This window comes from Bufo bufo, chromosome 3 (assembly GCF_905171765.1).
Source record: "Bufo bufo chromosome 3, aBufBuf1.1, whole genome shotgun sequence".
NCBI lineage: Eukaryota > Metazoa > Chordata > Amphibia > Anura > Bufonidae > Bufo > Bufo bufo.
The window spans coordinates 404,346,638-404,361,477 of record NC_053391.1 but is presented as its reverse complement, the minus strand read 5'-3'; the positions used below and the strand labels follow the sequence as shown (position 1 = coordinate 404,361,477).

At 43.3% G+C, this 14,840-nt stretch overlaps 1 protein-coding gene across 1 annotated transcript in view; it reads left to right on the top strand.

The window, feature by feature from the left end:
* Positions 1-14,840, top strand: part of LOC120993823 (dynein beta chain, flagellar outer arm-like) — a 585,582-nt gene that overhangs the window by 315,752 nt on the left and 254,990 nt on the right. The window contains exons 70-72 of the mRNA XM_040422290.1: positions 4,789-5,004; positions 12,286-12,505; positions 14,006-14,098. Of these exons, the coding sequence (XP_040278224.1) occupies positions 4,789-5,004; positions 12,286-12,505; positions 14,006-14,098 (529 nt within the window). The remainder of the gene's footprint in view (positions 1-4,788; positions 5,005-12,285; positions 12,506-14,005; positions 14,099-14,840) is intronic.

The window sequence follows — 14,840 nt, the reverse complement described above, 5'->3', positions numbered from 1 at the left end:
AGTGGTCTCACAAGTATCCGACGGTGTACCCTTCCTGCATTTGACTCCAGATCTCTCACTGCTTCCACACTGCGGTCTCATGGGCATGCTGCCACCCTCGTCCCCTGATGATGATGATGCCCCCTCTTTACCCGACTCCCACATGTGATCGGCTGTTAACCCAGCTCCCCATGCCTTTGATTTTGTCCCCACATGCAGGTACAGGTGTCGGGCTTCCTCACTCCTTCCTGCTGCTGCATGCCATTCTGAAAGGTGCAGGTTGTAGGGTTCTTAGCTGTGGTCTGTGCATCTGCCGCTGGCATCCCCTTTCTGGCTCTGAGCAGAGCTTGCGCTCTGGCTCAGAGTTCCTTGTGTGCATTATAGGGTATGTGCAGGTTTGTCCCTTCTCCTTATGTGAGGCAGCACTTGCATGCCTCCTATCTTTCCCAGCCTATGGCTGGTCAACAGGATGTATTTAAAGGTGCCTCCTCCTACAGGAAGGTGCCTGAGCAACTTTGGTTCCTAGCCTAGTCTAGTTCCTGTTTAGCAAAGGTGTTTCTTTCAGTATTATCATTACTGTGTACCAGACCTTGCATCTTGTTTAATCAACTCTGCCTGTCTGCTGTCTGTTCCTGACCTTGTACCTCATTTACAGACTATGCAATACTGCCACCAGCCCTGACCTTGTACTCTGACCTTGCCTTGCCACCGCCTGATCAGCCTCTGGCCTCCCAGCACCCTCGGGGTGTACCGTACCATCTGAAGGTCAGCCCAATGGGTCCACATCCTTTTTCCGTTCCCTCGTGTTATAGCCCTCCTCAGAGGTAGCACCTGGTGTACCCCTCGGGAAAGTCTATCCTCACCATCAGATGTATTGTGAAGAACAGGGGGTGCAATTAGTCATAGCCTTCTGAGGAATTTCGTCATGTGAGACAACCGGTTTACACCCGCTGATCAGATCTTAGCTTATCAGCGTGATGTGAATGTGCTCCTAAATGACTTGATGTCCACCAACCCTGCTACACCAGCTCCTGCTGCAGCGGCTAACCCGGCCCCCGCTCAGCCATCTCTCTATGTGCCAAGATATGGACTCACCTATCAGCCCCTCCACGCTTCAATGGTGACCCTAAGCAGTGTCGGGGGTTCATAAATCAATGCACCCTGGATTTCGAACTTTTGTCTCATGAATTTGCCTCAGACCGAGCCAAAGTGGGGTTCCTCATGTCTTACCTTACTGTAAAGAAACTGGCCTGGATCAATCCACTCTGGACCCAGTCATCATGGATCTTCAGGCATTCTTGGAGGCCTTCAGCAGGGTGTTCGATGAGCCAGGACGCACCACTTCAGCCACATCCTCCATACTAAAGTTGCGTCAAGGGAGTCAGTCTGTGGGTCAGTATGAAGTCCAATTTCGTATGCTGACCTCTAAACTGGGCTGGAACAACAAGGCACTCATGGCCCCCTTCTGGGAGGGCTTCTCTGGGAGAATTAAGGATGAGCTTGCCGGATGGGATGTTCCTTCCTCCCTGGATGACCTCATCTCCCTGGCCACACGGATCGATTTGCGGTTTCAGGAACGTGCCAGAGAGGTAGCGCGTGAAAGGAGATCTTTTCATCTGGTATCTTCTTCCCAGCGAGCTCCAACCCCTCAGCCTTCCACTTATTCTGTTGCTCCAGAGCCCATGCAGGTTTACCGAGTCAGGCTGACTGAACAGGACTGTGACAAGCGCCGTGCAAGAGTACTTTGTTTTTATTGTGGCAGTGTCAATCATCTCCTCTATTCTTGCCTCCTGAAGCCGGGAAAATCCCGAGCCTAGGGTCAGTTGGAGAGGCGACTTTAGGTGAAGATAATTCCTCTTCACCGCTGACTCTGCCGGCAACTTTGTCTTTTAGGCATAATTGATTCACGGAGGCAGTGCTTCTGGATTCCGGATTGGCAGGAAACTTACTGTAACAAGCATAGTGGATCGATATTGTATTCCAGTCCGACACTTACAGAGACCATTGATGGTGTCATCCATTGATGGAAGGGCTCAATCTGAGTCCATACAATTTACCACTGAACCTGTGAAACTGCAAGCTCTCCATACTGAAGAGTTTGTTCTTGATTCTTACAAGTCTGTCTCATACTCTCCTTTTGGGACTACCATGGCTCTGTATCCATGAACCTGTTCTTGATTGGAAGTCCCAAGAGGTGCTTTGTTGGGGATAGTCCTGTCTTGGAAAATGTATTTCTCCTGTTTAGCCTGCTCGGTCACCTCGGGTACCACCAAATCTTCAAGATCTGCCTGCTGCTTATTGCTCTTTTGCGGAAGTCTTTGATGAAAAGGAGGCCGAGACATTGCCTCCACACAGGCTGTTTGATTGTCCAATTGACCTAATTCCTGGTTCTACACCTCCTCGTGGCTGTATTTATCCCCTGTTGCCAGCATAGACTCAAGCCATGTCGGAGTATATTAAAGAAAGCCTAGACAAGGGGTTCATCATGGAAATCCAGCTCTCCGACTGGTGCTGGTTTCTTCTTTGTGAATAAAAAGGATGGAATACTCCATCCTTGTATCGATTACAGGAGTCTCAATAAAATCTAAATCAAGAATAAATACCCTCTACTACTTATTCCAGAGTTGATTTATCGCTTAAGACGGGCTAAAATCTTTTTAAAGCTGGACCTAAGGGGTGCATACAACTTGATCCGTATGTGTCAGGGAAACAAGTGGAAGACTGCATTTAATACTCGTGACGGTCACTATGAGTACCTAGTAATGCCCTTCGGGCTAAGTAATGCCCCTGCCGTATTTCAAGAATTCATCAATGACATCTTCCGAGACCTGATCCATTCCAGTGCTGCAGTTTACCTTGAAGATATTCTGATCTTGTCCTCAGATCTGGTCTTCCACTGAAGACAAGTCCACCTGGTCCTAAAAAGACTTAGAGAGAATGATCTGTACGCCAAGTTAGATAAGTGCATCTTTGAACAATCCTCGCTTCCTTTCCTTGGATACATAATTTTGGATACTGGCCTGCAAGTGGATCCCAAGAAACTGTCTGTGATTCTAAAGTGGCCTGGTCCTTCTTATCTGAAGGCAATTCAATGTTTTCTGGGGTTCGCAAACTACTACTGCCAATTCATTCCACACTTCTCTTCCTTGACAGTTCCCATCTCTGCCTTGACCTGCAAAGGAGTGAATCCCAAGAATTGGACAGCTGAATTGGAATCTGCCTTCCATTTCTTGAAACAGGCCTTCTCCTTAGCTCCATGTACAGCCGACATTTTAGGAAAACCCAATTTACCGCGAAGCGTGAGGAAATTCGGATTTATTGCAAATTGAAGTTTCCCTAATCTTTGGATTTAATTCCAATTTGAATGCTTAGCTTCGCTCAACACTACTCACAACCGTAGTAAATACTGATCATTGTGTATCATAATACCAAATAGAACCCAAAGCCATAATTTCCACAGTACTAGTACCCATAATGTCAGAAGCCACTGTGCCAACCATAATGCTCATAGCCATAGTGCTCACAGTCACCATGCCCCATAATGCCATACATATTACTCATAGCTACAGTGCCCATTTACTCAAGGCATGCTACCATCAGCATTGTGCATCCACACTCCTGCTTTGCTCTACACCACTCCATTTTATCTGTTATTTGAAAAAGGAGCTCTGAACATATTTTTGGTAGTTTGCACCCTCCATGGTGTTTCACATCCTATGCATGTGCCGCACAACCATATTAAGATCTGGACACCCGCAGCATCTACTAATATCCTCAAAGGTTCATTAGTAGTATCGAGCAAATCGAAGTCCACAAGGTGGACTTCAATCAGAATTTTAAGGAAAATTCGATTCACCACGAAGCCTAATTTCCTCGTGCTTCGTGGTAGAAAATCTATTTTGCCCGAATGGCAGTAAAAAATACAAAAAAAATCATACTTACCTCATCAGTTTGAGCGCGAAGAACTGGCCGCCCCATCTTGATTGAAGATCTCGCACAAAATCCTGTGCGCGGTGGAGGTATGACGTCTCCACAGGCCGCAGGAGATTTTGCGCTAGATCTTTAATCAGGATGGTGGTGGTTGCCTCTTCGCAATCAAATAGATGAGATAAGTATGATTTAGTTTATTTATTTTTTCATTATTACACTAATATTAATGTCAGATGCCACGATCAGCTATGAAACAGGCATCTGAGGGGTACAATGATGGTGATCGCTGCAATCGCTGCTCCCTGTCATTGCACCCACTACTTACAAAGAAATGTGCTTTGTAACAACGTAATTAATCACAAAGTAAATTTTTTTGTAAAATTTGGCAAAGCAGGCGAATCAAATTTTTTAATACTTCGCTCATCTCTATTCATTAGTGTTGTGCCTAATTACGCTCAACATATGAAGGTGAGCCTACTTGATACTACAACTTATCTGTATAATACATTTTTAAACATACACTATAAATGCCTTTGTTCCCTTTGTCTGCTACTATTGCCACTGGCTACTAATCTTAAGTGTGTAGTAAATCCACTGCTCTCTGTATGTTATCTTCCTCTGCTGACCACTGAATAGAGTTTGGCCAGAAATAGGAAGTAAAGACTTTTTCATTCTGACCACTCCTGCTGATACAGCTATATTGTCTAGTGTCACAGATACCAAAGGAAATTCCCTAAAATGTCTGTTTAATCTTTATTGTGAACATGTATTTTTTATTTTCTGCATTCATTGCTTAATAATACCAGTACTTGTATTACATTTACCAATATTTATCAGTCTCTGGACTCTTGACCAATCTCAATGTATAATATATTGCAGGTAAAACCGTTACGAAGCAAGGTGTCAGAAATGACTCTTGCTTTAGAAGAAGCAGAACAGAAAATGACAACTTTACAGCAGAGAAAGAAGTCTCTTCTTTTAAGACTGGCTGACCTGGAGAAAGGCTTTGAAGAAGCAACAATGCATAAAAACAAGCAACAACAACGAACTATGGAAATAGCCCAGAAGCTGGATCGAGCAGCAAAAATAGCTCAAGTATGTTTCATATAAATATATAGAGGCAGAAATATAACACAATATTCTTAAAACACAGCATCTTATGTGTGGACAGGAAGTCAGTTTCTCTATGTATTCCTATGGGAGCTTCAATGTCACTCTCATAGGAATGAATAGAGAAATAACTAACTTCCTGTCCTCTGGCAGTTGGACATCAGAGTGTTGGTCACATGACAGAGCTGAGGATCAAAAGGGAGGTTATAACTCACAAATATAACTCACAAATACATTCACTGGTAAGAAGATTACCTTCACAGCAGTTTACATCATGTATCTTTCTAACAGGTCAGAGAATAAAAATGTACGTATGAGTGCTTCTTTAAATGAGTTGAGGCTTGGGCCAAGTGTCTTTACCCCTTGTCTTCCTATGCTTACTATTAATTCTTTAACTGAAGACCAGAATCATCTGAAATAAATGAAGACTAGTTGATGTGGACACACTGGCTGACAAACACGTTTTAAAAAATATGTTATTGATATCAGTCTGTTCTTCTGATATGACTGGATTAACACGTTTCTGAGAGCTTTAAAGGGCAAAATCATTATCCCCCATTGCAAAAGCAATCCTTATATTAGGGTAGCTATAAGATTATAGCAAAAAATGGAAAACAGCGACTCCACCTATAGGCCGAATGGATCAGGGTGCTCACCTCCCGGTCCACCCAGACCATCTGGAAAAAATAGTAAGTAGCAATAAATGATGAGGGGCACTCCAAAATTCGGGAAATGACAGCCAGCGCTATATAAATAAAATATTTAATATGGTGAGCCAGTTAATACCAACAATAAAAATATACATGAAGTAAAACCTTGAGTCCCAATACACCTCTGATCCCAAAGATCGCAAGTGATATCTGCAATCTGTAGATGGCAGTCCTTGTCTATAGCTCAACAATGGGCTTCAATTGTCACGGCCTTTGGTTTGCGCTGTGACACTGTTGCCACACTTGCGGTTGCCCGCGGCAACGTGTTGCTGTGAGAGCATGCGGTGGCAGTGTCTTGGCCTTCTGGGTGATTGCCGTGACATGGTTGCCACGCATGCTGTTGCCGTGGTAACATGTGGTTTAGTATGCTTGTGTGTGCACTTCCCCTTTAAGTTGTAGCCTTCCCTTCTCTGGTGTTGGAAGGGTTAACTCCCTTCCTAGTGTTTTGTGAATACTGGGTTTATGTGTGTGTGGGTGTGGCTGCTTGGGCTATTTAGTCTCTGCTGGATGCTTGAAGCCCAGTGTTCCTCCAGCCTTGGTGTATGCTGGTGGTTCTCTGTTCCATCTGTCCAGTGAGGGCCACCCTTGTGGTCATCAATGTTGTCACGGTGTCTCCTTCCCTTCCTGTCCCTTTGTGTATGGAGTGGGTTTTGATCAGGGTGTTGGTATGTCTATTTTTGGTCTTGCATGTCTGGTAGTGTTTGGTTTCCAGCATGTTTTTTAGACATTCCCCTGTTTCACATTTATTGCAGCTATGAGTGTCCTGGGTCCCTGTGTGGTTCGTGGTGTGTGCTGTGTCCTTAATGTTTGTGTGGACACCAGCACTTGTGCGCGGGTTCCAGTCAGTGTGTCCGTGGCAGGTAAGTGTGTTAATGGTCTCGCTTGCCTGCCATCTCTATATCTGTATGTGTTCCCCTCTCCTTGCAGCCTGGCCTCAGATAGAGACTCCTGTTCCTCCATTACTGGGATGAACAGGTTGTCTCTCCCCTGCTCCTAAGTGAGGGATTACCAGGGCGACTTAGGGTCTTTAGGTATCCTGAGTATGAGTCGTCCTACCATCGGGGTCCGCTCATACAGTGAGGAGTCAGGGAGAGGATTAGGGACGCAGTAGGAGGTGACCTGCTCTCTTATTACTCCTTTTGGCCAGGCTGATCCCCTTTACCCTCTGACACCGCACGGTGGGGGGTTTCCCCCACTCCCTGCCATGACATCAATAGAACCAGATGAAAGGATAAACTCTTGCCGGCAATGTAATGTCGGCACTGCGCAATATCCCAAGTCTCCAGGATATGTCCTGCTTCCCCAGCAAGATGACCAGGTAGTAATAGTAGTGAAGGATATACCTTACCACCTTCCGTCACACGCTGGATCCTCAGCTCTGTTCTCCTGCCGTTCTTACCCAACGCGGCATCCCACGTGGTATAGAGTCTCTAACGTGACGTCTCACGTGACTCCTCGGCTTCACAGCGGTGTGATGTCAGACGCTTCCTGCGGTCCTGCCCCCTATCAGAGGATCGGACACAGCTTGAACGTTAGAGACTCCATACCACGTGGGACGCCGCGTTGGGTAAGAACGGCAGGAGAACAGAGCTGAGGATCCAGCGTGTGACGGAAGGTGGTATGGTATATCCTTCACTACTATTACTCCCTGGTCATCTTGCTGGGGAAGCGGGACATATCCTGGAGACTTGGGATATTGTGCAGTGCCGACATTACATTGCCGGCAAGAGTTTGTCCTTTCATCTGGTTCTATTGAAGCCCATTGTTGAGCTATAGACAAGGACTGCCATCTACAGATTGCCGATATCCCTTGCGATCGTTTGAGATCAGAGGTGTATTGGGACTCAAGGTCCAGATTTATCCGAGCTATAAGATTATGCAGAGACACTAGTGAATGAGTCTGTATACAGTAAAGATCCCCTTAAGTCTTGATCAGAGGGGACAGAGGGCAAGTTATATGTATAGTAGGGCATCCCTCCTGGCTAATGGATGCAGAGAGATGACCGGACAGGCTGCACAGCACCTCAATTAACCACCTCCGGACCGCCTAACGCAGGATCGCGTTCCGGAGGTGGCAGCCCTGCGCAGAGTCACGCATATATGCGTCATCTCGCGATGGGCGAGATTTCCTGTGAACGCGCGCACACAGGCGCGCGCGCTCACAGGAACGGAAGGTAAGAGAGTTGATCTCCAGCCTGCCAGCGGCGATCGTTCGCTGGCAGGCTGGAGATGTGTTTTTTTTAACCCCTAACAGGTATATTAGACGCTGTTTTGATAACAGCGTCTAATATACCTGCTACCTGGTCCTCTGGTGGTCCCATTTGTTTGGATCGACCACCAGAGGACACAGGTAGCTCAGTAAAGTCCCACCAAGCACCACTACACTACACTACACCCCCCCCCGTCACTTATTAACCCCTTATTAGCCCCTGATCACCCCTGATCACCCCATATAGACTCCCTGATCACCCCCCTGTCATTGATCACCCCCCTGTCATTGATTACCCCCCTGTAAAGCTCCATTCAGATGTCCGCATGATTTTTACGGATCCACTGATAGATGGATCGGATCCGCAAAACGCATCCGGACGTCTGAATGAAGCCTTACAGGGGCGTGATCAATGACTGTGGTGATCACCCCATATAGACTCCCTGATCACCCCCCTGTCATTGATCAACCCCCTGTCATTGATTACCCCCCTGTAAAGCTCCATTCAGACGTCCGCATGATTTTTACGGATCCACTGATAGATGGATCGGATCCGCAAAACGCATCCGGACGTCTGAATGAAGCCTTACAGGGGCGTGATCAATGACTGTGGTGATCACCCCATATAGACTCCCTGATCACCCCCCCTGTCATTGATCAACCCCCTGTCATTGATCAACCCCCCTGTCATTGATCAACCCCCCTGTCATTGATCACCCCCCTGTCATTGATCCCCCCCCCCCTCTGTAAGGCTCCATTCAGATATTTTTTTGGCCCAAGTTAGCAGAATTTTTTTTTTTTTTTCTTACAAAGTCTCATATTCCACTAACTTGTGTCAAAAAATAAAATCTCACATGAACTCACCATACCCCTCACGGAATCCAAATGCGTAAAATTTTTTAGACATTTATATTCCAGACTTCTTCTCACGCTTTAGGGCCCCTAGAATGCCAGGGCAGTATAAATACCCCACATGTGACCCCATTTCGGAAAGAAGACACCCCCAGGTATTCCGTGAGGGGCATATTGAGTCCATGAAAGATTGAAATTTTTGTCCCAAGTTAGCGGAACGGGAGACTTTGTGAGAAAAAAATTAAAAATATCAATTTCCGCTAACTTGTGCCAAAAAAAAAAAATTTCTATGAACTCGCCATGCCCCTCATTGAATACCTTGGGGTGTCTTCTTTCCAAAATGGGGTCACATGTGGGGTATTTATACTGCCCTGGCATTCTAGGGGCCCCAAAGCGTGAGAAGAAGTCTGGTATCCAAATGTCTAAAAATGCCCTCCTAAAAGGAATTTGGGCACCTTTGCGCATCTAGGCTGCAAAAAAGTGTCACACATCTGGTATCGCCGTACTCAGGAGAAGTTGGGGAATGTGTTTTGGGGTGTCATTTTACATATACCCATGCTGGGTGAGAGAAATATCTTGGTCAAATGCCAACTTTGTATAAAAAAAGGGAAAAGTTGTCTTTTGCCAAGATATTTCTCTCACCCAGCATGGGTATATGTAAAATGACACCCCAAAACACATTCCCCAACTTCTCCTGAATACGGCGATACCACATGTGTGACACTTTTTTGCAGCCTAGGTGGGCAAAGGGGCCCATATTCCAAAGAGCACCTTTAGGATTTCACAGGTCATTTACCTACTTACCACACATTAGGGCCCCTGGAAAATGCCAGGGCAGTATAACTACCCCACAAGTGACCCCATTTTGGAAAGAAGACACCCCAAGGTATTCCGTGAGGGGCATGGCGAGTTCCTAGAATTTTTTATTTTTTGTCACAAGTTAGTGGAAAATGCTTATTTTTTATTTTTATTTTTTTTTCATACAAAGTCTCATATTCCACTAACTTGTGACAAAAAATAAAAAGTTCCATAAACTCACTATGCCCATCAGCGAATACCTTGGGGTCTCTTCTTTCCAAAATGGGGTCACTTGTGGGGTAGTTATACTGCCCTGGCATTCTAGGGGCCCAAATGTGTGGTAAGGAGTTTGAAATCAAATTCTGTAAAAAATGACCTGTGAAATCCGAAAGGTGCTCTTTTGAATATGGGCCCCTTTGCCCACCTAGGCTGCAAAAAAGTGTCACACATCTGGTATCTCCGTAATCGGGAGAAGTTGGGGAATGTGTTTTGGGGTGTCATTTTACATATACCCATGCTGGGTGAGAGAAATATCTTGGCAAAAGACAACTTTTCCCATTTTTTTATACAAAGTTGGCATTTGACCAAGATATTTATCTCACCCAGCATGGGTATATGTAAAAAGACACCCCAAAACACATTCCTCAACTTCTCCTGAATACAGAGATACCAGATGTGTGACACTTTTTTGCAGCCTAGGTGGGCAAAGGGGCCCATATTCCAAAGAGCACCTTTCGGATTTCACAGGTCATTTACCTACTTACCACACATTTGGGCCCCTAGAATGCCAGGGCAGTATAACTACCCCACAAGTGACCCCATTTTGGAAAGAAGAGACCCCAAGGTATTCGCTGATGGGCATAGTGAGTTCATGGAAGTTTTTATTTTTTGTCACAAGTTTGTGGAATATGAGACTTTGTATGAAAAAAAAAATTAAAAAAAAAATCATCATTTTCCACTAACTTGTGACAAAAAATAAAAAATTCTAGGAACTCGCCATGCCCCTCACGGAATACCTTGGGGTGTCTTCTTTCCAAAATGGGGTCACTTGTGGGGTAGTTATACTGCCCTGGTATTCTAGGGGCCCAAATGTGTGGTAAGGAGTTTGAAATCAAATTCAGGAAAAAATGAGGAGTGAAATCCGAAAGGTGCTCTTTGGAATATGGGCCCCTTTGCCCACCTAGGCTGCAAAAAAGTGTCACACATCTGGTATCCCCGTACTCAGGAGAAGTTGAGGAATGTGTTTTGGGGTGTCTTTTTACATATACCCATGCTGGGTGAGATAAATATCTTGGTCAAATGACAACTTTGTATAAAAAAATGGGAAAAGTTGTCTTTTGCCAAGATATTTCTCTCACCCAGCATGGGTATATATAAAATGACACCCCAAAACACATTCCCCACCTTCCCCACCTGTCACAAGTTAGTGGAATATGAGACTTTGTAAGAAAAAAAAAAAAAAAAAAAAAAATCATAATTTTCCGCTAACTTGTGACAAAAAATAAAAAGTTCTATGAACTCACTATGCCCATCAGCGAATACCTTAGGGTGTGTACTTTCCGAAATGGGGTCATTTGTGGGGTGTTTGTACTGTCTGGGCATTGTAGAACCTCAGGAAACATGACAGGTGCTCAGAAAGTCAGAGCTGCTTCAAAAAGCGGAAATTCACATTTTTGTACCATAGTTTGTAAACGCTATAACTTTTACCCAAACCATTTTTTTTTTACCCAAACATTTTTTTTTTATCAAAGACATGTAGAACTATAAATTTAGAGCAAAATTTCTATATGGATGTCGTTTTTTTTGCAAAATTTTACAACTGAAAGTGAAAAATGTCATTTTTTTGCAAAAAAATCGTTAAATTTCGATTAATAACAAAAAAAGTAAAAATGTCAGCAGCAATGAAATACCACCAAATGAAAGCTCTATTAGTGAGAAGAAAAGGAGGTAAAATTCATTTGGGTGGTAAGTTGCATGACCGAGCAATAAATGGTGAAAGTAGTGTAGGTCAGAAGTGTAAAAAGTGGCCTGGTCTTTCAGGGTGTTTAAGCACTGGGGGCTGAGGTGGTTAAAAGGATATATAAAAAGCTTGGAGTTGTTCAGCATAGCTACTTTCCTTTATCTTATATGATATTGTATTATAAGGTGGTCAAACACATGCAGAGGAGTTACATATTTGAGACATGTAGCAATCTTTGTAAACTCATTATCATGACCACGTGGGAACAGTCATTGAATCTTTTAACTTTCTACAATAATACATTTTTGAAAGTTTTTGTGCGATTTCAAGTGCAATGATTTTTGACTGTGCAGCCATTGTCATAAGGTACATGGTGCTAGCTGCTACTGAAACTGTTATTGTGTTGATTGATATAGAACAAATTGAAATAATATAGCAGTGTAAATATTTCATCCAAAAATATAGGATAAAAGGTTTGAACACTGCTTTCTCTCAGGCACATCCAAAACAAGTTTTTGAAAGCTGCATAAAAAAGGATGATTTAGCTTTTGGTTTACTGCGCACAGATCTGCGAGCTGGAGATGAGTGATGTTCTAAGGCTAAGAAAATAACAATATAGAAGCCGCCTGTAAAGATTCCAGTCCTTTAGATAACCCACTCCAAGCTCAATCCTATGAAGTGACATATAACTTGACAACTCAATTTAACTGTCTATAATATCTTTAATCTCTTTGAAGCTTCTTGACGAGGAGAATAAGAGATACACTGCTATTGTAAGCTCCCTTCCAGACAGGCTCAGTGGGATCCCTGGAAGTACAGCCCTGGCAGCAGGATTAGTGTCGTACCTTGGTACTTACGAGCACCACTTTCGACAGCTCATGCTAACAGTGGAATGGCCCATGGCTGTAAAAGAGAGAGGTTTTCCATTCATGATAGACTCGATTGATCCAGACAAAGGTAATATAAATCTAATGAGGTATATATGTGCACTAAAATATATGTTGCATGGTTGAGTAAAACCTGGAAGTCATGGGATTCTATTTAGGACTACATATTGCAGAAATTGCATCTATTGTAGAATATTGGCCATTTTTCTGTCTGTCTGTAATTGTATTTTTCCATTATTCTTGTAGCTTTTACAACATTTGTACATTATTAAATGCTTCTGCCCATACTGAAAATGTTTCTTTTTGTTACGGAGTGTGGAACATGTATTCAGGAGATGCTCATTTAAACCAGGCACAATATTATGTAGGGCTAGCTCAGTGTAAAATAATCATACCTTTCATTTTGTTTGTGGATACTTCATTTTAGTGAAAAACTGCTTTAAATGAGCAGTTAAGTGCAGTATGGACATAAACAAACGAGTGCATCAGGACGGCTTGATAAAGGGCTTCCTCCACAAAGGGCCCGAAAGGTTGCATTATTCTGTCTGCCTCTTTAACGGCTGAATTAAATGAATTTAATTTAAAAAAAGCATTATTAAAAAATCTTGTTGGTGTGCTGTCTACAACCGTGCTTTATATCCATCTGTTGACGTGCACCCAGAAAAAGCCATTAGGATGAGTGCTGTGGTCACTACCTAATTAAAGGGGAAAAAAGAATATGTGTTGCTGTCTGGTGTTAATTGGCAGATTACATTTTTTTTGACACATTTCCTTTAAAAAAAAAAAAGAATAAGAAAGGAGAAGGAAATGCATTGTTGTCCCTTACTATGCATTTCCAATTCACCCTATCACCCCATAAAAATCAGTGCCATTCTATAACAACTTGTTAACAGCTGGGCCCAAGATTGGGCAGGAAATGTAGCATTCTATGCTTCTAGCAGCTACAATAAAAATGAATTGAAAAGGACAAAAAAAGAAAATATAGTAAAAAAAACTGAAGAAAAATATGGAACATCAGTCATTAGCTGTTATTGCTCAGGTTAACTGCCAACATCTAAATAACCCCACAAGGGAAATAGAAATTTTGCAGCAACTTTCCACCATGGCTAATAAGACGCAGTCCCATGCAGTGGAGCTTTAAGAAGTGTCCATATGCCCTAAATATGTCCTAAAAAGCACATGGACCGGACAACCTCTTTTAGACAATTTTTTCATAGCATAAACAAAATGATTCACTTCATTGTGAGAATGTATTCGGCTGGTAATGTCCATGCACACCGTACACATGAAGGTTTTGATTATATATCTCAGCATTGGTCATGCTTCATAATTGTATTGTTCCTCACAAATACTGTTTTGAATAAACTCCCTTTGAATGGGGCAAAAAAAACAACAATGAGCATTTTATAGGCTTGTGATGATCACGGTGCAGTTATTTCATAACCGGAAGATATCATCACAGTATTAGATACAAGAAACCATATAACGTATGGCCTCCTTCTGGAACTACAGTACTAGAGAACTTTTGTCACTCATCAGTCTTACAGTTTAGTTGTATATTGTTATATAGGACGCGTGATTGAGTTCTCAGTTATATTCGCCTGTGGATCTCCAGTGGATAATTCGGAAAGCACGTCAAGTGGTGGGCAACAAGAAGATGAAGGTATGTTATTCATTATAACAACCTATAGATATAAAAGCTAGTTACACATTTTGTTATAATAAAGAAAACAAGCTAATTTTAGAAATTGCTCCATTAAATTTATTTGAAAGATATTATGGAACAGAAGGCATGTTTCCCTGCCCCAGTTGCAGCATTGCCACTACTGTCATTAAGGGGGTTATCCAATCCTATAAAAAGCCCCCCCATATGCCAGGGTCCCCACTCCCTGCACCGCTCCTGGTCTCCGCCCTGACGCTGCTGCTTCTCCCCGTGCACGGATGAAAACATCCAGTGTCGGGGGGAGCAGCCAATGGCAGACGGGGATGGGGACAAGCCTCCCTAGCGTCACCTGCGACCCAGGTAAGTATATTCAGTCTGGGGGGCCCGGCATATTGGGTGGCTTTTTATGGGATTGGATAACCCCTTTAAGGCTGGCAGTGACTAATCTTGCTTTGTATGACTAGTCTTTGAAGTAAACTGGTAGAAAGTAATCAGGGATCTACCAAGCTATGTTGTACGTACATTACAGGTTTCATATACAGTAGGTACAAATATATCAGATGTTTGCTCTTGCCACCACAATGGGGATGACTAAGCAGTTTGCAGATGTAAACAATAGTCTAAACAAAGCTTAATCAGGCAGTAAAAAGTTCACTGTGTCTATTTTTTTCCTCCAAAAATTAAAGGGCTTATGCCAAGATGGATGTAAAAAATGACAATTAGACATCTTATAGTACATGAC